The sequence below is a fragment of the Delphinapterus leucas genome, chromosome 20 (genome assembly GCF_059928025.1).
Source record: "Delphinapterus leucas isolate spDelLeu-1000000601 "Yukka" chromosome 20, BTC_Dleu_Yukka2, whole genome shotgun sequence".
NCBI lineage: Eukaryota > Metazoa > Chordata > Mammalia > Artiodactyla > Monodontidae > Delphinapterus > Delphinapterus leucas.
This window is the reverse complement of record NC_143148.1, coordinates 8,043,987-8,065,821: the sequence shown is the minus strand read 5'-3', so window position 1 is coordinate 8,065,821 and position 21,835 is coordinate 8,043,987. Positions and strand designations below refer to the sequence as shown.

Genomic DNA, 21,835 nt, shown 5'->3' with positions numbered 1-21,835 from the left:
GGTTCAATCCCCAGTCAGGGAACTAAAATCCCACAAGCCGTGTGGCGAGGCAAAAAAAAAAAAAAAAAAGATGAAGGGAAGAGGTGCCTGGGGGAGGGTGAGACCAGCCACCAGCTTCAAGTTATCTCTCTCCCAGTGGAGCTGCATGGACAGTGCTCAGTCCTCCAGCAATGACATGTGACAACACACACGGAGTATCACCAAGAAAGCTCACCCGAACCTCGGCATGCAGGGTTTTTGTTGGAGGTTGGCCACATAGCCATGGCTGACCACCTGGGTGGCTGACCTTGGTCCTGGGGAAGGACAGATCTGATGCGGCTGGAGTGGGGTTAGTTGTGGACTATCACGCCGGTAAACAGATTGGAACCAGGTCATCAGGGCCTTGAATGCCAGACCCAGGGTCTGGGACTCCACTCTGGGGCGCTGGAGAGCCGAGGAGGGCACGGTCAGCTCTGGGTACAGAAAGGCCCTCTGGGGCTGTGTGGAGGCTGGGAGGCAAGGGAGGGGGCTGGGGCCTCCTCTGCAGGAATGGGAAGGAAGGGTGGCTGTCCTTCTCTTGGTCAACACCCCTCACCATGATCTCCCCTACCCTGAACTCCAGGCCTTCCTCCTCCACTCTTTATTTCCTGAAGCCAAACTGTCCCTCCACCTGGTCTTGAAACAGTCCCTCTCTTTTCCTAGAATGTGGTTGGAGGGAGCTCTCCTCTCCTGTGGATTGAGGTGAACTGATCTGAACTCCCATTAGCTAGGAAGTCCCTTGAGAAGTCTACCCTGAGTCCGTCCTGCTGCAGGATCAGAAGAGAGAGGTCTCGAGGGCACGAAACCTCGGGGTCTGACATCTTCTCCCCTCTTCCCAACACCCACACACAGGTGATCTACATGGGCCGGAACCCCCGGGACGTGGTGGTCTCGCTCTATCACTACTCCAAGATCGCCAGGCAGTTGAAGGACCCTGGCACGCCTGACCAGTTCCTGAAGAACTTCCTCAAAGGCGAAGGTGAGGACTGGGGCAGAGTGAGGTGGGGGGAGCCCCCTAGTGGACAGAGGAGGGATAAGAAGGAGCTGGGGAGAGGCAGGGATGGGGAGCTTGGAGGGAGGCCACCAGCTCTAAGGGGCCAAAGCCTGGGGCCATGTGGGGCTAGTTGGGCCCCTCTGAGCCCCAGCGGGGGGTGGCCCAGCTGCCCATCCCTCACCCTGCCTGTCTCTCTGCCCTCAGTGCAGTTCGGCTCCTGGTTCGACCACATTAAGGGCTGGATTCGGATGCGGGGCAAAGAGAACTTTTTGTTTATCACCTACGAGGAGCTGCAGCAGGTGACTCCCCCTCCCGCACCTCCACCCAGCGCCCCCTCACTCCTCCCTTCTTCACGCCCTCCAGCTCCCCTTCCCAGATGGCAGAGAGCTAAGGAGAAAAGGCAAGTGGGGAAGGAGGATTCGGAATGTGTGTGGGCACGATTTTCAGAACGGTGATCAGGGGAGAGCCATGGAGCTATCTGGGGAAAAGTGTTTCGGGCAGAGGGAAGAGCCAGTGCAAAGGCCCTGAGGTGAGAGTGTGATTGATGTGCTCCAAGGAGAGCAAAGAGGCTGGAGTGGCCAGAGCTGAGAGGGGGTAGGGTGGGAAATGAAGGCACAGAGGGGATGGGACCCACAGTGAGGATTTTGGCTTTTCTCTGAGTAGGTGGGAGCTACAGGTGGCCTCTGAGCAGGGGACGTGATAGGTTAAATGAGACGATACAAAACTGTGACCCATGGGAAGTGATGATGGTTTCACTATGGTTGTGACCTGAAAGGCAGAGGGAAGCAGTGGAAGGAGACAGCCTTTGGAGGCAGACGGGGAGCCTGTCTGGACCCCGTCAAACATCCCTGGGGCAGGCACCTGGGACAGAGAGGCCTTCTGGCTGGGGCAATCAGGAAGGGCTGCCTGGAAGAAGGGACCATGCAGAATGACTACGACTTTGCCCGGCTGTAAGGAGGACGCTGGGCTTCCAGATGGACCAATCCACAGTGAACGTGTCCAACTCTTCTGTGTTCTTAACAGAGATCTGTTCTGAGAGGCTGGGAATCTAAGCGGTTCCCAATACGTGTTCCTTCACCAACGGCCCCAGACATGTTCTCTTCCTGTGTGTGTATTTCATGTATTTTTTGTATCCTCCTTTTTGCTGGTACTTTGTGTAGCAGAAAGAGCCTGGATTTTGGTGTTCAAAAAGCCGTTAAAATCCTCTTTAAAATCTCAGAGCCTCAGAGGTCTCATCCTTAAAATGGGTGGAAGATGCTGGCTCAGAGGGTTGTTAAGGACCACAGTACCTGGCTTTGGCATATTGTAACCGTCTGACAAGGTACAGCAAAGTGTTAGTATAGTGTGCCAAAGTAAGAGTAATTAGGTTCTGAGCAAGGGCCTATCTGATTAATAATAACCATAATAGCCAATGTTTCCGCCTCTCAAACTGCAAAATATGGTAATTTTTAAATGGTTCACCCCAATATTATTATCGCACCCATTTTATAGAGGAGGAAAGTGGGGGCTTATAACCTCGAGAGCGTTGAGAAACTGCCTGAGGCACATAGCTCTTCACTGCAGACCCCATGGGTTTGGTTTATTTTTTTTCCACCCTGGTAAATCTCTTTTGATGGAAAGATCTAGAAAAGATTTCGGCATCACCCCTCCCCTGTGTTTTCCATCAAGCTTTGTTCTCTGAACCAAAAACTGGGCCACGCAGCCTGACCGAGCTTCTGGGCTGCCCCTGAGTGTGAGGAACTGCCAACATGTTAGTATTTCTGGGTCACGTCAGTGGTTCAAGAGGATAAAGGGATGGAGGCTTATGAAACCAAGAATGACCTGGAAAATCAGGGCCGTGGGGTCGGTGGAACTGACCAGAAGGCTGACTGTGCCGGGCGCTGCGTATCAGGGAAGTCAGGGAGATAGAAGAGAGGATTGTGGGCTTTGGGGACTCAAATCTGAGCTCCTCCTTGGCTGTGTGACCCTGGAAAGTGTCTTCCCCTCTCTGGGCCTCCATTTACTGATGGGGGTAATGATACCCCTCTGCCAGGCTATTGGGAGGATTGGCAAAATACACGAGGGGCTTGGACTAGAGATCGGTACACAGTAGGTGCTTAATCCACAGTGGCTTGAACCATCAGTCATGAGGGAGGTGATACTTGAGCTGCATCTGGATGGGTAAGTTCGCCAGGTGGAGAAGGGTGGTGCAGGGCTTTCCTGGCAGCCCCGTGCCAAGGCCTGCAGGGAGGAAAGCACAGGGAAGGAGAGGAAAGACCAGGCCATGCCTGTCCTTAAAAGCCAGGCCTGAGGACTGGGACCCTGGGAAGCCACAGGAGGGCTGGGAACAGGGGAGGGGCAGGGTGAGCTCTGGGTGTGAGGGACTGGAGGCAGGGAGGCCGGGGAGGAGGGTGTGGCGAGGGTCCAGAGGGAGAGGACAAGGCCTGGCCAGTGCTAGGGGCTGTGGGGACACAGAGGAGGGGATATGGCAGACAGTTGAAGCAGGAGAGACGGGGCTGTTGACTGACAGGGGCAACAGGGGGAAGGGGCAAGGGGAGGTTAGGTCGGGCCAGGAGTCTGGCTCTGGGTGAATGATGGGGCTGCTCTGGGATGGGGACCTGGGGTGGGGGGCAGGTTTGGGGCACAGACACCTGTTTCAAACCTGAAAGAGGGTGACTCTCCATAAGATGCTGGACTGACCTCTGCCCCCTGCTGTGACCTCTGACCCAGGCCAACCCCTTCCCTCCCACCCACAGAACCCTCCAAAACCCCACACTGTCAAAAACCTTCAGAGGCCATAGCCCAACCCTTCGGCTTGGAGGTGAGGAAACTGAGGCAAAGAGGCAGAATCACCCAGATTCCAGGTCTGGGTTGGGAGTCAGGCAAATAAACTCTGGGACTGATGCTCCTTCCTGGTCTGGGCTCCCCTCCCTCCGCTGACTCATCCCCTGACCCCTCTCCCCTGCCCCCAGGATCTCCACAGTTCCGTGCAGCGCATCTGCCAGTTCCTGGGCCGGCCGCTGGGCGAGGAAGCGCTGGAGTCCGTCGTGGCGCACTCGGCTTTCAAAGCCATGAAAGCCAACACCATGTCCAACTTCTCCCTGCTGCCCCCCAGCCTGCTGGACCAGAGCCACGGTGCCTTCCTCCGGAAAGGTGAGGGGACTCTGGGGTTCCAAGCCCCATTAGGCCACTGCCTGGCTGTGTGTCTTGGGCAAGTTATTTAACCTCTCTGGGCCTGTTTCCCCAGCTGTTACATGGGGATGCTCCAACAGAGCTACCTTCATGGGGTCACTGTGGACCCATGAATCCACACACAGGGCTTAGCACGGGGCCTGGCACACAGCTGGTGCTGCGGGTGTGCCTGCCGTCTCAGACCCACCACTCCCAGAGAGCTCCCCATGGAAGAAAACGCATCAAGGCGTTGCCATAGCCAGCTCTGAACGCTATGAGGCTATCTGGAGTCCTTGTGAATCCTTCTTAGCATTAAAGTTCACCCCAGAAATATTCAAGTGTTGGATTACAGGCTGAGGGTGGGAGTGTATTAGTTTTCTATTCCTGCTGGAACCAAATACCACAAACTTTGTGCCTTAAAAAACCACACACATTCAGGGCATTTCCTGGCAGTCCAGTGGTTAGGACTCACTGCCGTGGCCCCGGGGTTGGGGAACTAAGATCTCACACGGTGCAGCCAAAAAAAGAAAAGATTAAAAAGAAAACCACACACACACACATTCACTCCCTTACCATTCTGGATGTCAGAGGTCCAAAATCAGCCTCACTGGGCTAAAATTAAAGTGTCAGTACCGTGTTCTTTCTGGAGACTCTAGGGGAGAATTGGTTCCCGGCCTTTACAGTTTCCAGACCCGCCTGCATCCCTTGGCTCATGGCCCCTTCCTCCACCTTCAAAAACATCTTCTACTCTCTGACGCTGACCCTCCTGCATCCTCTTATAAGGATGTTTGCCATTAAGCGTCAAGATCTTTAACTTAATCACATCTGCGAAGTCCCTTTTGCCGTGTCAGGTCACATATTCATAGGTTCTAAGGGTTAGGTCGTGGACATCTTGGTGGGAGCTCATTATTCAGCCCACCACAGGGAGCCCCCCAGACCTCACTAGGGGTGTCATGTAATGTGGTATATTTGTTAAAATTCAAAATACTGTGATCCACAGGGAGGGGGAAGGGTAAGCTGGGACGAAGTGAGAGAGTAGCATGGACATATATACACTACCAAATGTAAAATAGCTAGTGGGAAGCAGCTGCGTCGCACAGGGAGATCAGTTCAGTGCTTAGTGACCACCTAGAGGGGTGGGATAGGGAGGGTGAGAGGGAGGGGATATGGGGATACATGTATACATATAGCTGATTCACTTTGTTATACAGCAGAAACCAACACAACATTGTAAAGCATTTATACTCCAATAAAGATGTTAAAAAAAAAAAATACTGTGATCCAAATGACTTTGGCCCCAGGATTCCAGGTAAAGGCTAGTGGCCCTGGTTATCCCATGCGATAAGAAACTTGAGGGATCTGAGTGCTCACCTCGGGGCACAGAGAACTAGCAAAGTCACCTCGGTTGCTGTGAGGGGCTAAGGAGTGAATCCTGGCAAACCGTCAGCATGCCCTTTCCCCACTAAGTGCAGGGAAAGCACTGGTTCCCAGTGTCAGAGCAATACTGAAGGTAGTGGAGGCGTTGGAACACTGGAGCGAGGAAGCCCTGTTCTAGCAAGGGAGGTGAGGGACAGGGCACAGGGAAGGTGATACAGGGGCTGGGAAGGATGTGCAGGAATGCTGGGCGAGGAGGCGGATGTTCTGGGTAGAGATTTAAGAGGTCGGTGGAGGAAGGTAGGAGGTCTGCTGGAGGGAGGAGTAGGGCAGGAGGAAGCTGAGGGAGGGAGGGGGCAAGAATGGCGCCCAGGGGTCTGGCCAGGCGACTGGTGGCCAGTGTAAGTAAGTGTCAGCCATCATCGCAGGAGGGAAAGGGGCAAAAATGGAGATGGAGGGGACCGGGGGAAGGACAGCGCTTCTTGCAAAAGGAACGCCATAGGCAAAGGCCAGGAGGTGGGAAAGAAGGTGCTGGGATCTTGGGGGCGGGGGACGATGCTCTGGATACTCCTCACCTCGGCCGTCCCTCCCTTCCCTCCAGGGATCTGCGGTGACTGGAAGAACCACTTCACGGTGGCGCAGAGCGAAGCCTTTGACCGAGTCTACCGCGAGCGGATGCGGGGGCTGCCGACCTTCCCCTGGGACGTGGACCCCGAGGACGCCGGTCCGGACCCCGACCCCAGTCCCGACCCGAGTCCCAGCCCAGACCAGGCCTCCGAGCCACCCCACCCGTGACCCTGAGAATAAACGCATCGCTACTGCCCCGGCTCCTCGATGCGCCTTGGAGGTGGCGTGCCGCAGGCGGGCGGCAGGGGGCGCGCGAGGGCGGACGGGGCGCCTCTGCCGGCCACCGAGGCCGGGGTGGGGACCCGAGCAGGGCACCCAAGGCCTGGGGAGGGCGAGGTCCGCTAACCCACCTGGCACGCCAGTGGGGTCGGTGATTCAGAAGCCTCTCCCAGAGGCAAAGGTGGGGGAAGGGAGGCCAGCCCTGGGCACCTGACCGCCCTAGGGTCAAGGTGCTGCGGCCCAGACTCCTGGATCCTTGGGAAGCAGAGTGATGCAGACCAGGGCCCCTGGGTCCTTGGGGAGGAGGGTGTTGGGGCCCCGGACTCCTGGGTTTGAGGGAGTAGGGGGTCAGGTCTGGACTCCTGGGTCTCCCATGAGACTGTGGAAATGCAAGTTTCTGGCATGAAGCAGCTTTATTCTGAGCAGGGGTAAAAGGCAGCCCTAACAGCTCCCCCCTTCGCGCCCACAAAACAGTTCCAGCACCTGCTGGGTCCCTCTCCATGGCCCTGACCTGTTCCCCAACAGGCGTGTCCTCACCAATTTCCGGCCCCTCATGATTCAGCTCAGCTCCCCTGGTCGGGTTCTCTCCTCTCCTCGGCCAAGCTCAGTTTACCCACAGCTCCTGAGCATGGCAGGTGCAGGAAGCCTCCCTTCAGCCCCAGGGACGCCCCATCTTCACTCCACACAATTCCAGCATGGGGGCCACTCAGCCAGGCCTCTCCTCAGAGAAGTTCTGACCCGGCCGGAACACGATGTGTGCTGTTCTAGGATGCCAGCTAGTGGAGACCTTATGCCCATTTTCTAGGCTGTGACAATGAGGTCTAGAGTGAGCGCCGGGCTTGCCCAAGTTCTAGAACAAGTGAAAAGAAAAAAAAAAAAAATCCCTTCCACTTCCCAGACACTGAGACCAGAAGCCTTGTTCAAGGTACAACAGTGAGGCAGGGGGGCTTTGAGCAACAGTTGTCCGACTGTCCTGGGACGGGGCCAGCCCCATTTGGCTTCGGCTCCTGTCAGCGCCGCCCCCTGAGTCCTGGCTGGGTGGCCCAGTCTGGCTGCCGGATGCCTCTGGGTTCTGGGAGTTTGGAGGCAGCATCTTCACCAAACCGCCTTCGGGTCGGGGACGGATAGTGGAGGCGGCGAGCAGGGATGAGAGGCAAGGGGCCACCCCAGGGCTGGGACGGGGCCAGCGGACCGGAGTCCGCCTCACCACCGGGGGCCCCTCCAGCGCCCCGCTGCCTCATCAGAGCCTTGGCTGGGGTGTCCTTGGAGCCCCAGGACTTCTTGAGCTGTGGAGGGAAAGAGAGGGAGGTGAGAGGAGGCACTTGGGGGCCCAGAGGAGGAAGGAGGTGAGACTGGAGGGAGTTGATGACGGAGGGGAGGGTGTGAAACTCCGAGGGGGTCTCCAGAACCAGGAGGGAAGTGAGTGGGGAGGCCAGGGACGCCCAGACCTACAGAAGGGGCAAGGAGCTGCATCCCCACGCGCAGCTTTGCAGTGGGGGAGGAACAGGAAGCAGCCGGCAGCTTCATTGGGGGAGCAAATATTTGCCAAGGGAGTTGATGCTGGGTGAGGGCGGCTCAGGATTGGGGAGAAGTGAGGACCTGGCCCTTGCCCATCCCTCTTCTCCCCTTGACCCAGGTGGAGGGAGATGATTCCTGGGACTTTCTCCCTCACCCTCCAGAGAGTGCTTGAGCTCCCACTTAGCAGATGGGGAAACTGAGGCTCAGAGGGGGCACAGCTCACAGAGGAACTGACCCCAGGTCTGTCTGGATCCAAGGAGAATCCACCGGTTTCTCCCACGTGGCTCTGCTCTTACCCTCTCCATAGCCAACTTCACAGCTGAGGACACTGAGGGCCCGCCCAGGGTTCCCCAGAGACCTGGGCCAGGCTCTGCTGGAACCCCAGTGTCTAAGCAGCTGGGGGAAGGGAGGGGAGACCCCCCTGACCTTCCCTAATCCCCTCCCCAATATGCCTAGCACACTCGAATCCAGGAAGCCAGCAAGCAGAGCATTTAAAAGTCTTGCCTGGGAGGCAACCAGGGCTAAGGTCCAATTCCTCCCTGGTGCCTCAGTTTCCCCATCTGTGAAATGAGTGGGTGGAGAGCTGTAATCACATCCACCTCATAGGGTTACATTTAACCACCTCTGTGAAAGCGCTTGGCACGGGGCCTGGCACGTGGCAAGGTGCCCGCAAAAGATCGTTGCTTTGACTTGGGCAAGTTAAACACAACCTCTCTGAGCCTCAGCTTTCCCATCCATAAAAGTGAGTGTAATAAGAGTATCACTTCATTGCCCTGGGAGGATATCAGGAAATCAAAATAAGTTCCACTTTGGGAACTTATTGTAATGATGGTGGTTATTCTATTTCTTTCGATTTCATTGACTCCTCCTCCCAAGCAAACAGAGGATGGGGACACTAGCTCAGCCCATTTCCTTGATGAGAACACTGAGGTTCAGAGAAGGCATTTCTCCCCCTCCCACGCCCGGAGCTCTCACAGTTGGTGTATCTTGCCAGGTTTCACACCCAGGGCTCTCAGGGTCTCTGCCCAGCACACAGTAAGTATACAGGAAGCGGACGATGCAATTATGAACACAGGGGAGCAGTTTTGCTTTTCCCCACCCCACCCCCGGGGCCAGGCACATCGCAGGCGCTCACACGCCTCTATCCTCTTCCAGCTCTTCTCTCTCAGGCCAGCCACCAGGTCTCACCTCATTGTCACCGTCACTAGAGCCTGACAGCTGGGCCAGGCGGCTCAGGTCCCATAGGGAGCGGCTGGGCTGGGCCAGGGGGCCACTGGGGGTCCGGGCACGCTGTACACTCCTCAGGATGTCGCTAAGAGCTGGCCCTGGCTTGGCCAGGGTCTCCAGCCTGTGCCCCTCGAAGACTCGGCAGGCGGCCAGGCGTTGGGCCAGCGAGCCATCAGGCAGTGGTGGCGGCGACAGGGGGGCCACGGAGCAGCGGCGGGCCACGCGATGCGGGCTGTAGGCCAGCTGCAACCCCCCCAGGGCTCTGACAAAGGGACCCGGGGTGGGCGCGGGCGGGAGCGGCCAGGAGGCCGCATAGAGTGTCTGGAACTCTCGGCTGAAGGCATCGGCGATCTCACCGGTCAGCAGGGTCACCAGACCACGGTGCAGGCGTGAGTCACTCCATGTGAAGCTGGGGGGCACAGAGGTGGGGGTCAGGATCTCCAAGCAGCCCCAGAAGCCTGGTCTGGCCCCCATCACCAGGCCCCAACCTGGTCCCAGGGCGGGCTCTGTGACCTCCGCCAAGTCCTGCCATCCCTCTGGCCTCAACATGCACCTCTGTAGAATGGGAACAATGAAGTACCTACCCCAGAGGGTTGAGGTGAAGACAACATCAGTTAACATACTTAAATGATCATCTGGAATCAGACTCGAGTTTAAACCTGGCCTCTGCCTTGTCCCCATAGAGGGATGCCTCAGTTTCCCCCTCTGGAGAGAGATGGGATTCTGACACCCTCAGGGACTGAAGACTCAGCTGCTTCCTACAGTAATTGCCATTTATTAAGTACTTGCTGTGTGCCAGGCTCTAGGTGTGCCTGCTCCCTGCCTCAGTTTGTTCATCTGTAATATGGAGCTAAAACGTAGGAAGATTAGAATCAGAGAACATGGGTCAGGCCTCATGCCCGGGGCCTGGTACGTGCCCAGCATTAAAAGCCTGCGAGCCGTGGTGAGCTGTGCCCTGACTATCCCTGTGACCACAGTGGCTGTGATTTAAAGCATTGAGCACAGGTCTTGGTACACAGCAGGTGCTCAGTAAATGCTCTCTTTTGAATTAAATGAACCTGGACTCTTGTCCTGGCTCAGGGGACCTTGGACATATCAATTTTCCTTCCTGAGCTTCATTCGGTTTGCCCATCGGAAAAACAGGCTCGCCCTGGGCTGTGTATCTTGCACGTGGCGGGACAGCACCCGGCGCCCAGCAGAGCGGATGAGTTCGCGGCCGAGATGATGAAAGTTGGTCTGAGGCTCCTTACCTAGGTGGAGTGGCAGTGTCCTTGCTCCCGAGCAGGTCAGCTGGCCAGCCTGCCCCTCAGATTGTGACACCCCTCCCCCACCTATGACCTCACCCCCAGAGCAGTCAATGGGAACCCTGGGTGGGGTCTGTGAGGTCACCCCATTCCGCTCCACAAAGTCTCTTGTCAGGCAGCGGCCACTGGCTCATCTCCATCCCGGTGGAGTTTCTGAGACCCAAGGACCGGAGAGCCGTGGTCACAACAGAGTTTCCAAGAGGGATGTGGAGCATTGGGAACCGAGGACACGCCGGGTGCTGATCCTGGGAGACCAGAACCAGGGGTACAAGCCTTGCGGGCGTGAGGAGTGCCATTCAGCAGTTCCGGGAGGCCCAGGAAGCCTACTGCCTGGCTTGGGCACCGTCACCGCCGCCAGGCCACCATGGTCCTCGGCTGGTTGCTGCTTCTGGTGATGGCTCTGCCCCCAGGCACGACGGGCACCAAGGACTGCGTCTTCTGTGAGCTGACCGACTCCACGATCTGTCCCGGCATGCACATGCGCTGCGGCGATGACGAGGACTGCTTCACGGGCCATGGGGTGGCCCCCGGCGTCAGCCCCATCACCAACAAAGGCTGCGTGCCAGCCACCTCGTGTGGCCGTGAGGAGCCCGTCAGCTACATGGGCGTCACCTACAGCCTCACCACCGACTGCTGCACCGGCCACCTGTGTAACGGGACCCCCCACCCCACAGGTGGCCGGATGGCACGGGCCACCACCGGCCTGGCGCTGGGCGCGCTGCAATTGCTCCGACATTTGCTGTGACCAACCTGGAGGGCAGGGCCCAGGACTAGTCTCCCGCCTGCGCTTCCCCCCCATGCCCCCTGCCTCCATCCCCTTCCCCTGTCAAATGGCCAGAGGCCCTGGACAACCCCTTGTGGCCCTGGCCTCATCGTTCTAGGGCTGTCACCAGAGCCCAGCGCTCGGCAAAGCATCTTCAGGCCTGATTTAGTGGTGGGGAACCAGGCCCTATGGGTTTGACTGTACTGTTGTATTTCATTGGTTCTAAGACGCGTATCTTTTCACATTCTGATCAGGATGTTTCTTTGCTTTGGTGGCACCTTAGAGTCTATGAAATATGGTGAAAAACAAATAATAATAAACGACAGCTGACATTTATGGAGCACTTCTTACGTTCCGTGCCAGGCATCGTTATCTCACTGAATCCCCAAGTGAAGCTGGGAACGTGGATTCTCTTCAAAACCTCCCAGTCTCGGGAATTCCCTGGCGGTCCAGTAGTTGGGACTCCGCGCTTTCATTGCCAAGGGCCCGGGGTTCAATCCCTGGTTGGGGAACTAAGATCCCGCAAGCTGCGCGTTGCAGACAAAAAAAAAAGAAAAAAAGGGCTTCCCTGGTGGCGCAGTGGTTGAGAATCTGCCTGCTGATGCAGGGGACACGGGTTCGAGCCCTGGTCTGGGAAGATCCCACATGCCGCGGAGCAACTAGGCCCGTGAGCCACAACTACTGAGCCTGCGCGTCTGGAGCCTGTGCTCCGCAACAAGAGAGGCCGCGATGAAGAGTGGCCCCCGCTCGCCGCAACTAGAGAAAGCCCTCGCACAGCAACGAAGACCCAACACAGCCATAAATAAATAAATAAACAAATAGATAGATAGATAGATTAAAAAGCCAAGCATTTGAAGCCCTTTAAAGAAAAAACAAAAACAAAAAAACCAACCTCCCAGTCTTGGTGCTAGCGGTTCTCAAAGTATGGTCCCTGGGCTAGCAGCATCAGTATCATCAACCGGAAACTTGCTAGAAATGCCAATTCTCGGGCCCCATTCCAGCCCGGCTGAAAAGGAGCAGGGCTCAAAAATCTGTTTGCTTTTTTTTTTTAACAAGTCGTCCAGGTGATTCTGATGCCTGCTCAAGGTTCAAAGCCAGCAGCCTAGAGCAAAGGTAATCAAGTGGGCACTTCTGCCCCTGAGGGGGCACCGGGCAAAGTCTGGAGACGGTTTGCGTAGTTGTACTTGGGGAAGGGGGAATGCTACCAGCATCTCCTGGGTAGAGGGCAGTTCAGCCCAGCAAAGCCCCCCCACAGCACAGAGTCATCCGGTTCCGAATGTGAGTAGTACCTCTGTTGAGAAACCTTGCTGTAGACGCACTAACTGAACCATCCCATTGTCTAGAGGGCGAAACTGGGGCACAAAGAGGGGAAGTCAGTTATGCAAAGTCACACAGCCAGTAACTGTCCGAGCTAGGATTTGACCCCAGGCCATCTGACCCAGAATCTACGTGCCCCTTGACATGCTGTTCCCAGGAAGTAAATGCTGCTATTTTCACACTTTCCAGATGGGAAAAACTGAGGTTCAGAGTGGGGAAGGCCCAATGTCACAGAACTAAGAAGTCACGGAGCCAGGTTCCTGGGTCAATCAGACCCCAAAGGGAGCAGAGGAGGGACGTGAGATGGTCTGAGGGCTGGGCCATTTGCATACCAGCTCTGATTTTTGTACAGATGCTCAGAGAGGTGGAGTTACTCACCCAAGGCAGAGCTCAGACTTCAATCCAGGTCCCCCTGGCTTGGAAACTCCCACATACCAAGTGAGAGCCCAGTTTTCCAGATGAGGAAACACAGGGGTCACAGAGATGAAGACTTACCTGCAAGCCACTAAACAGCCCAGCAGCAGGGCCAGTGCCAGCCTGTTCTGCTACAGGATGCCTCCTTTCCCGAGCAGGGGGTTTAGACCCATTTTACAGATGAGGAAAGAGAGTCTGGGAAAGGGGATGCCAACTGCTGTCTGAAGCCACTGAGGGAGAGTTGGGGACAGGAGACCGGGCAGTGTGGTGAGGGGAGGGTAGCCGCACCTGTAGGATCCTGAGATGACCCTCTCGCCGTCCAGCAGCACAAACTTTTCCCGCACGTTGCCGCTCACCTGCCGACACCAACGGCTCTGGAAACTGCAGCCCCGCACGACTCGGATGTCCAGGTTCTGGGGTGGGGGAGGCACGCCTTTACTCAGGCCGACCCCCCAGACCTCGACCCAGTGCCGAGGGCTCAGGATCCCTACAGGCTGGTCCTACCTAAGTGGCCCACGACTCTGGAAGGTTCTGTCCCAGCTTCCCCAGGGCCTCAGATATTCCTGACTCAGAGGGACCCCATGAGAAGGCTGACCCCAGTTTCCCACCCTGTCATGGGCATCACATCTCAGGGGACCCTCTCAGCTGGCATCCACCTCGATGACCCAGGACCCCATGGAAGGGTCTTCGCCTGATGCTCCCAGTGCCAGGGCATTGGGGACTCAGGGGTCCCTCCTGCCAGGCCCCTACCTCAGTGGCCCAGGGGTTCACCCCCAGTTGCTGGGCCAGAATCAGGAAGGCAGGCAGCTGCTGCTGGTCTAGGAGCAGGTAGACGGGCACCCAGCGGCGTGTGGCAGCATCCACCAGGTCCGAAAGCAGGTCTGGGTCAGTGAAGATGTCCATGACCACGGCCACCAGCTGAGGGTGGGGAGAGGGGCTGTGGGTGGAGCCTAGGGCTTAGGGGGACATTCAGAGGGTGAGGTGCTCTGGAGAGTTTAAGGGCCCAGTCTCCATGGGATGTTCAGGGAGCCTGAGGGGGAGACCCCCCCAGACATGCACTATGTTCATGCAGCGCCTATGTGTGAATGAGAAGAAAACAGCCCTTCCTCGAGACCCACACCTCTAACTGCTTGAAAACTGTTATCATAAATCACATGTCTGCAACCGTATCCCTTGAGCTGTGACACTACTACATGGCTGCCCTGCTCCAGAGGTCAATGGGCTGGAGGCCCTTGCAGGGCACTGTGGGCAGCTGCCCACCTGGGTCCTCGGGAGGGATGACCTGCCAGGCCACCAAGGTGAGCTCTGGGGACTGGGGGGTGCTGAAGGCCTGGATCTTGCAGGCGGAAAAAGGTAGTGGTGATGAACCCTGACTCACTGGCCAGACAGCCTTGGTTCAGGTCCTCACTCAGCCACGTACAGGCAAGAGACAATCTGCCATGCCTCAGTTTCCCTATCTCCTCAATGGGTGCATTAAGTCTCGACCTCACAGAGTCCTCCTGAGGATTAGGCAGGTTAACTCATATAAAGCACTTAGCACGGGAGCAGTAACAGAAAAATTGTTAAAGAATGAGGGGGACCTCCCTGGTGGCGCAGTGGTTAAGAATCGCCTGCCAATGCAGGGGACACGGGTTCGAGCCCTGGTCTGGGAAGAGCCCACATGCGGCAGAGCAGCTAAGCCCGTGCGCCACAACTACTGAGCCTGTGCTCTAGAGCCCGCGAGCCACAACTGCTGAGCTCACGTGCCACAACTACTGAAGCCCGCGTGCCTAGAGCCCGTGCTCCACAACAAGAGAAGCCACCGCAACGAGAAGCCCACGCACCACAACAAAGAGTAGCCCCCACTCACCGCAACTAGAGAAAGCCCGCGCGCAGCAACGAAGACCCAACGCAGTTGAAAATAAAATGAAATAAATAAATAAAATATGTAACTAAATAAACTGTTAAAAAAAAAAGTGCTGTCCAGGGGGTGCTGCAGGGGAGACATCTGGGCCCTCCCCGAAAAGGAGGATGGAGACCTCCACCCTGGTGGTGGAAGTGGTAGAGGAGATGACTGAGACCAGGGGGGTCATAAGTAGATCCAAGGGCCATGGATGCCTAAGGCACCCAGGTCCTGGGGAGAAGATGGAACCCCCCCATATGTAAGAGGGAGAGGATGAGATCTGGGGGGTGTGGATGCCCAAGTCCTGGGGGCTGGGAGGTGTGGATTCCTGGGTTCCAGGAATGTGGACACACAAGTTCCAGGAGGGCACAGCTCAGAATGCCTGGCTCCCAAGTGATGTGCGCTCACTCCCACCTCTGGGGGCTGGCGTGTGAGGATGACCGGGTCTGAGGAAGGGACACTAGGCACTTGAGGCCCCCACCTTGTGGGCGGCCTGGATTTCCTGGTGCACCAGCTCCTTGAGGGACGGTTGGCCCTCGCCAGGTGGCTGCGTGTACAGCTGCGCCCGGGTGATACCCTTCCAGGCTGAGTCCTCCGGCCAGCCCAGCCGCAACATGGGCACCGGCTCCTCTGACTGTCCAGGCCAGTAGGTCAGGCTGCCCAAGTCCCCATCGGTGGCAGTGGCTCCCTCTGCTGCCCTGCTAGGCTCCTGCTTTGCTGCTGTCCAGTCCTCAGCCGCCGCCACCAGGCCCCGGAGCTCATCTCCACTCAGGAAGGGCCGCAGCCCCTCGCGCTGCACGCAGGCCTCAAACGCCTCTGCACCCTGGCTCAGCAGAGCCTCCAGCGCCAGCCTCTGGCCCTCGGAATACAGGAAGCTGGGAGTGGCCTCGGTCAGGGGCAGCTGCCCGGCCCCTGACTCTATTCCTCCCAGTGCTGCCAGCTGGGAGGCTGCCATCGGGCCGTTCAGGTGGGAGGATGGAGAGGCTGGATGTCCAAGGGCTTGGCCGTCTCTGGGCACTGAGCATCTGGAGGTCTCCCGACAGAGTCTGTGTGGCCGTGCAAGGCAGGACAGCCCTAAGTCCAAATGGCTCCCTGCACTGTCCCTGGCTTGCCGTCCTGATAATCAGACTGCCCAAGTGACTAACCACCGGGTGCGTGGCTCTGCTCAGACCAACAGCCCACCGGCCATCTGAGCTTCCTGCCAGCCTCTGATGGTCTGGCTGAGCCTATGACTGGCCCTGCGTGTTGGTCAGGCTGACCACCTGACACTGTCTCCAACTGTGCGATCCATCAGCTACCCATCTCTGCTCCCCGACACACCAGCCACCTCCAGCCCGCTGGCTACATGATGCCCCAACTGACCCTTCGGCTCGCTCAGGCTGACTTCCCCATCTTCAGGCAACAGGCTGTCTGCCCGTCTCTGAGCACCCAAGTGTCCCTAACTAAAGACAGGGCGAGATGCCTGTTTCTCCCTGGCAGTCAGCACATCTAACTGACCCTCTCTGGCTGTCTCTTTGTCTGGAAGACACCGATTGCTTCCAACTGACACTCTCAGTATCTGACCGCCGAGTGGGGCACCCAGCTGGCTCCGTTAGAACCGGCTTCTCCCGACAGCCAGCTGGCTGGCTCACCAGCGCTCACGGGCTGGCCATCCCGGAAGACTTCTCTTTGAATCTCCCCTCTCAGCCTCGGAAGAATGCATTCCAGCCCTAAACCTCGGCATCACCTTCCCCAGCTGGGGAACTAGGTCTGTCTCCTCTGCCGGTTGAGGACTCTGCTCCCTGAGCATTCACACCCACGCAGGCTGCTGCAGTGGTGGATGCCCTCTACAAGGGGTTTGATTATCATGGAACCAGCCCATCTAGATTGAGGGGCCGACTGACTAGCCACAGTTCCTCAGACGGCTGCCCCTGCCTGTCTCCTGGGCCACCGGGTTGTTTCTGGCTGTCCTCTAATCAATGCTGACTCCAGCCTGGATTTCTGCCTTAATCCCACTATCTCCTGCTATCAGACCATCCACTTATTCCTAGACAAGGAACACCCTGCATCTCTCCCTCCCAAGCTGCCCCTTTGAGGATCCTGACCCTGCCTCTGGTGGGTGGACCCCTGATCCCTGCCAACAAGCAGCCCTCCTTCCAATCCCAGCACCCAGTCTGCTCCCTTCCTCCAGACCACAGCGACCAGCCCTGCAAAGAGAAGGAAGGGGAATAAAGCCAGGCCACTCCCTCTCCCTGCTGCCCTCCCCAGGGTCTCCAACCCCTACCCCTCCTTCTCTTGCCTTTTCAGAGAACAGTCAGATCAAGGGCCTGGAGACCTCCTTTCATTTCTGCGGCTCTTCTGGCCGCCTCGCCTTATTCACCGGGTTTCTTCCCGGGATCCGGGGACCACGGCCCCTTGTGCAAACACAGGGGTGGGGCTGACACAGGCCCCTGGAGGCAGAGGACAGTAAGGTCCCAGCTCCAGGAACACACTCAACGGGCTTCGCCCAGGGACTGGCGGCCCGCCTGACTCAAGCTTCGGGGGAGGGGGAGCACATCACCTATTCTCACGTGCCCCCTCCCCCACGGCGGCCCGCCCCATTTATACTTCCCGGTCCAAGCCCCGCCAGCCATCCCGAGCAGAGATCCGGGAGGGGAGCGCGGTTCCTTTAAGAGTAGGTGCGGCTAACTGGAAAAAGAAGCAGGTGCTTCACCACACACCTGGGAAAGAGGTGGGGCTTCGGCCTTAGATGGCCGCCAGGTCCCAACGGTGCAGCGAGGTCCAAGGGGGCCAACAGGCTTAGGGCAGTCACCACATACACCTGGGACCGTAGGCTCCGTCCCCCAGCACAGCGGAAGGGGCTCACCCCAAAGGCTGGTATCCCCAGAAAGGGGCGTGGCAACCATTCCCCCAAACAAAGGCGTTCTCACCGCCGGTTCTGACCCTCTCCCTCCCCCCACCCCGTTCCCCAATAATACACAAAAGGCCATTAGCATCCAAAATCTTTTTAATAACAAGGTAGGATCTGGGTTTAGTTCTTGTAGCCACGGCTGGCCCGTCGGCCTCTGGCGCGCTCGAACTTCCGGCCCTTGGAGCGTACATAGGGTCTGCAGGGAGAGAAGGGAGGGTGAGAAGAGGCCCACAGACAAGTGAGGGACGCCACCGCCACTTGTCTGGCTGGGAGCTCAGAAGAGAGCTGCTTGCTCTAACAGAGAAGCACAGGGACACCAGAAGGGGGCCTCACTCAACCCAAGCAGCGTCAGTGGCGACACCAAGTCCGCTGCTGGAAAAGCCTGGCAGCGCAGGAAGCAAAACTGGCAGGAGTGGCTGCTGAAGCGCCTGCGCTAGGCCCTGGGGCCATCCACCTGGGCGCCCCAGCGCTGGACAGAATGCAGGCCCCACCGCAAAGACGGGGACGGGCCCTGGGAAGCCTGCATCTGTGACGCTGGCTGTGCAGGGAGCTCAACACCCGAGGAACAGAACTTTAGGCAGTCTTGAAGGAAAAGCGGGTAAGAGGGTGGGGGAATTCTAGAGAGACCTGAGGCTGGACTAGTGGGAGAAACAGAAGCAGCTGGAAGCGTGGCAACGCCTAGACCCGCAGGCTGGGGTCCAGGGCTAGGTATACTCACTTGGTGTGGCTATGCGGGGTTCCTGGGGCCTTGCCGAAATGCCTGTACACCTCTCGGCCCTTGCGAGGACCTGGGGAAGGGAAGGAAGTGGTGGCTCAGGCTGATCTGGGGTGGGGTGGGAGTGTCACTGACCTCCCAGGCCTGGGAAGGTAAAGGCTGCTAGCAGTCCCACAGCTCTTGACAGACCCCTCACACCCCCCTACCCCCCTCAAGCCACTAAGCACCACTCACCAGACAGGAGGACAGTGCCACAGCCCTTGGGGGAGTCCAGCGCCAACTGGTCGAAGGTGAGGATCTTGCCCCCCGCCTTGAGGATGCGGCTCCGGGCGCGGCTGCTCACTCGAAGAGCACACACCTGGGGGACACAGAGGACAGGTGTGGCCAGAGCCCCCTGGAGGGCGACCCAGGGGCTGCTGGGACTTCCTGTCCACTGCCCAGGCCCAGCAGAGGAGTCCCAGCTGCTTCCTCGGCCTGATCACCAACACCACCAAGTACTGGAGGCAGCTTCCTGAGCACACGACAGCCGTTCTTACCACTTCACTCCCAGAAACCCCTTCAACACCGCAACCTGAAGCTATCATGTGTAAGGATGCTGAGGCACAAAGAAATCCAAGACTTTGTCCAGAGATAACAAAGTGGCAGAGAAATCCAGGTCTGAACTCTGGCTGTCTGGGTCCAGAGCGAGCGCCATCAGCTGGGCCCCAGAAGGGGCTTGTCCAGGGATACCCGCCATCAACAACGTGAGGGACAACACCCCCCCCCTTCAACCCAGGCACGACGCCTGCCTCACCCAGAGGTGAGATGAGCCTGCCGGCAGCACGAGAAATTGAGCTGGGTCCATAGGAGCTCACCGTGACCCACCCAACACGCTCCTGAGCCCCCTCCCCACTCACCTTCAGTTTGGGCACCTCCTGGACACGCACATCGTCCGTTACAGTCCCCACCACCACAGCCGTTTTGCCTTCCCGGCCAGGAAGCTTCATCTTGCGAATCTGGGGCGGTGGGGATGAAATGCACATTAAACAAGTCCCTTCTGGTGGTTAAATCCAATCCCACCCATTCAGGCATCCCAAGGACCAACAGTTGTGTCCCGTTTGGGCTAAACCTACCCATGCCACACCTCTCAAGCTAGCACAAGCCTAATCTCAGGTCCAGTCTGGGAAAATCTCCAAAGAAAATACAAACAGATTCTTCCACGGTTCTCTCCTACAGAAAGCTTCTGACACAGAAGATGCTCTATAACTTGAAACCTCAGGAAGATCTCATAAAGCCACTGTAACCCACCCCCAGACACACACAATGAGAAGGAAAATGAGACCAAGAGGCTAAGCCAGTCCAATGCCCCCACTATTCAGCTACAATCAGAGGGTCAGAGCTCTGCACCCACCACTGGATGAGGTTAAGCCAGCTGATAGCCAGGCCGCTACCAGAGAGCTCCAAGCCCGCCCTTCCACCCGAAGTCCAGCTCCAGACACGATCCAGTCGCTCCCCAGGCTGGCTATGCCCTCCGCCTCAGCCCCTCACCATCCGGGAAAGGGACAGAGGTGGCCGGTTGCTGCGACTCATGAACAACCTCTTCAGCACAACTTGATTGAAGGTGGAGTTGGTTCGCCTGGCCAGAAACCTGTACAGCTGGAGGGGAAGGAAAACGAAAATGAAACCCGGGGCAGCCCACCCGCCCCCCCTCCCTCCCTCTCAGCTTTCTAACGAAGGGGCAAAGAAGTGACTTAGGGCTTTGCCCCATCCCGTTAAGCCCATGGGAAAGAGCTGGCCTAGGTCCCTCCTGGCCAGGGACCCAGAAAATCCCCCTCCCCACTGGTAAACCAGCCCAGAGGCTGAAAACACTGGACTCTCCAGAAGCTAAGGGAAAGCAGCAGAGATTCGAGCCTGCCCTGAAGGCCCCTGCAAGGAGCCCAGGACCAATACCAGCATGGAGGCTCTAGAACTTGTATTGATATGTCCAGGGTGGCCTTGCCTAGGGGTCTTAGGCCCCAACCTCACCTTGACCAACAGCCTTAAGTAGATGTCCTGGCTCTTGGGCTCCTTGCGTCGAACCTTTCGGTCCTTGTTGTGGCGGATGTCAACTCCCTGCAGGGGTGAAGAGAAGACCATGAACCCAACTCTGATCTAGCAGATTCCTCACCCCATAAACATTGTTATTCCTCACCTCTAAGAAACAGCTAAAGCCCCAGTCTCTGGAGACAACAAATCCCAGATCACCACTGGGAGCCCTCTGGGAAAATACTTAAAACTCCCTGGGCCCCGAGTGACTTTGTTTAAAAAAAAAAGGAGGGGGACGCCTAATTCTACACAAAAAGCCTTCAACACATGGCACACAGCACCGTGAAAGACCTTAACACAGCAGCCGCGTTAACCCAAGTTTTTACTTCTTTAGAAGCTGTATTTTTCAACAATATAAGTATTATTTAAGCTCCCAAACCTTGCTCCCATGCGTGGAGCGTTATCAAAAACATTTAAACCAAGGGCAGACTCCAAGTTTTTATAAAGGAAATGACCCTTTTTTCTAGAACTTACTCTGAACAGACCCCTAGAACGACCTCCTTATGAAGTATAGTTTCCCACAGTAGTGCTAAAACTGAAGGGAGCCCACGATTTCCACTACACCCCCTGCCTGCTTTCCTCCAAGTTTTTCAGGCTGTGTCATGAGTTATAAAGAACTACCTAATTATTAATTGTTCTCATTTATCCAGCACTTAATGTATGCAGGGGCCCGTGGTGAGCACTTCCTCTGACTTATTTCTTCTCGAACTCACATCTTTGAGGCATAATTACTGGGTCTCCAATTAACAGATGCTTTCTGCGCACAGGAATGATGATACGGTGGGTAGGGAACTGAGACTCGAACGGAAGCCTGCCTGGCCCCCACACTCGGGCACCGGACGCTTGACACCCCCCCCCCACCCCGCCCCAGAACGCAGCTTTTCAGGCTGGGGAGTGACGGATCCAGGGACAGCACAGGCAAGAGTGGCTGTGGGAGCAGCGCCTGGGTCCGAATCCTGGCTCCGCCACTTACTGGCACTGTAACCCCGGTCATATTACTTAACCTCCTGGCCCCTCGATTTGGTCATCTATTAGATGGGACCTATAATACAGGATTATGGGAGGGGCGGGAGACTGAGAACGCCCATCCCATTTGGGATCCTGGCCCATCCCAAAATAGCTCCCCACAGCGGGAGTCGCCTCCTTCGAACACCCCGGGACCCCTGCCTCACTCTGGAACGTCCCCAGCGCGAGGCCGCGGCGGATGGCAGCGGATGATAAAGCACCGAACGCCGCAAAACGCGCTCACCATGATGGCGCCTCCTCCTTAGCCAGGTCCGGAAAGAGAGAATAGAACCAGGATGGGCGGGGAAAGCCTTCAGCGAGTGGCGCCTACGTGACGTCACACGGGCGCGACGC

At 57.3% G+C, this 21,835-nt stretch overlaps 4 protein-coding genes across 6 annotated transcripts in view; 2 read left to right on the top strand and 2 right to left on the bottom strand.

Annotated features, from left to right (window-relative positions):
- Nucleotides 1–6,357, top strand: part of SULT2B1 (sulfotransferase family 2B member 1) — a 33,619-nt gene extending 27,262 nt beyond the window's left edge. For 2 of the 3 annotated variants that reach the window (XM_089902619.1, XM_022584850.3), the window contains 4 exons: nt 871–997; nt 1,217–1,311; nt 3,964–4,144; nt 6,138–6,357. In XM_089902619.1, the coding sequence (XP_089758745.1) occupies nt 871–997; nt 1,217–1,311; nt 3,964–4,144; nt 6,138–6,331 (597 nt within the window). In that variant the 3' untranslated portion in view covers nt 6,332–6,357. Of the gene's footprint in view, nt 1–870; nt 998–1,216; nt 1,312–3,119; nt 3,173–3,747; nt 3,813–3,963; nt 4,145–6,137 lie in introns of all 3 variants that reach the window. The other variant, XM_089902618.1, reaches the window with a different exon arrangement.
- A 730-nt stretch (nt 6,358–7,087) lies between these two features.
- On the bottom strand, nt 7,088–16,285 carry SACK1E (scaffolding CK1 anchoring protein E). The gene is made up of 5 exons (XM_022584897.2): nt 15,289–16,285; nt 13,676–13,843; nt 13,214–13,338; nt 9,089–9,536; nt 7,088–7,668 (listed from the first exon to the last, which is right to left on the bottom strand). Exons 1-5 carry the CDS (start codon nt 15,760–15,762, stop codon nt 7,393–7,395), a joined length of 1,491 nt encoding a protein of 496 aa, XP_022440605.1. The 5' UTR covers nt 15,763–16,285; the 3' UTR covers nt 7,088–7,392.
- SPACA4 (sperm acrosome associated 4) lies at nt 7,666–11,176 on the top strand. The gene has a single exon (XM_022584849.3). It carries the CDS (start codon nt 10,796–10,798, stop codon nt 11,174–11,176), a length of 381 nt encoding a protein of 126 aa, XP_022440557.1. The 5' UTR covers nt 7,666–10,795.
- Nucleotides 16,286–17,775: 1,490 nt separating the features above from the next.
- RPL18 (ribosomal protein L18) lies at nt 17,776–21,834 on the bottom strand. Its single transcript, XM_022585183.3, has 7 exons — nt 21,726–21,834; nt 20,417–20,503; nt 19,940–20,047; nt 19,309–19,407; nt 18,647–18,770; nt 18,416–18,485; nt 17,776–17,893 (listed from the first exon to the last, which is right to left on the bottom strand). Exons 1-7 carry the CDS (start codon nt 21,726–21,728, stop codon nt 17,818–17,820), a joined length of 567 nt encoding a protein of 188 aa, XP_022440891.1. The 5' UTR covers nt 21,729–21,834; the 3' UTR covers nt 17,776–17,817.
- Nucleotide 21,835: the final 1 nt, after the last annotated feature.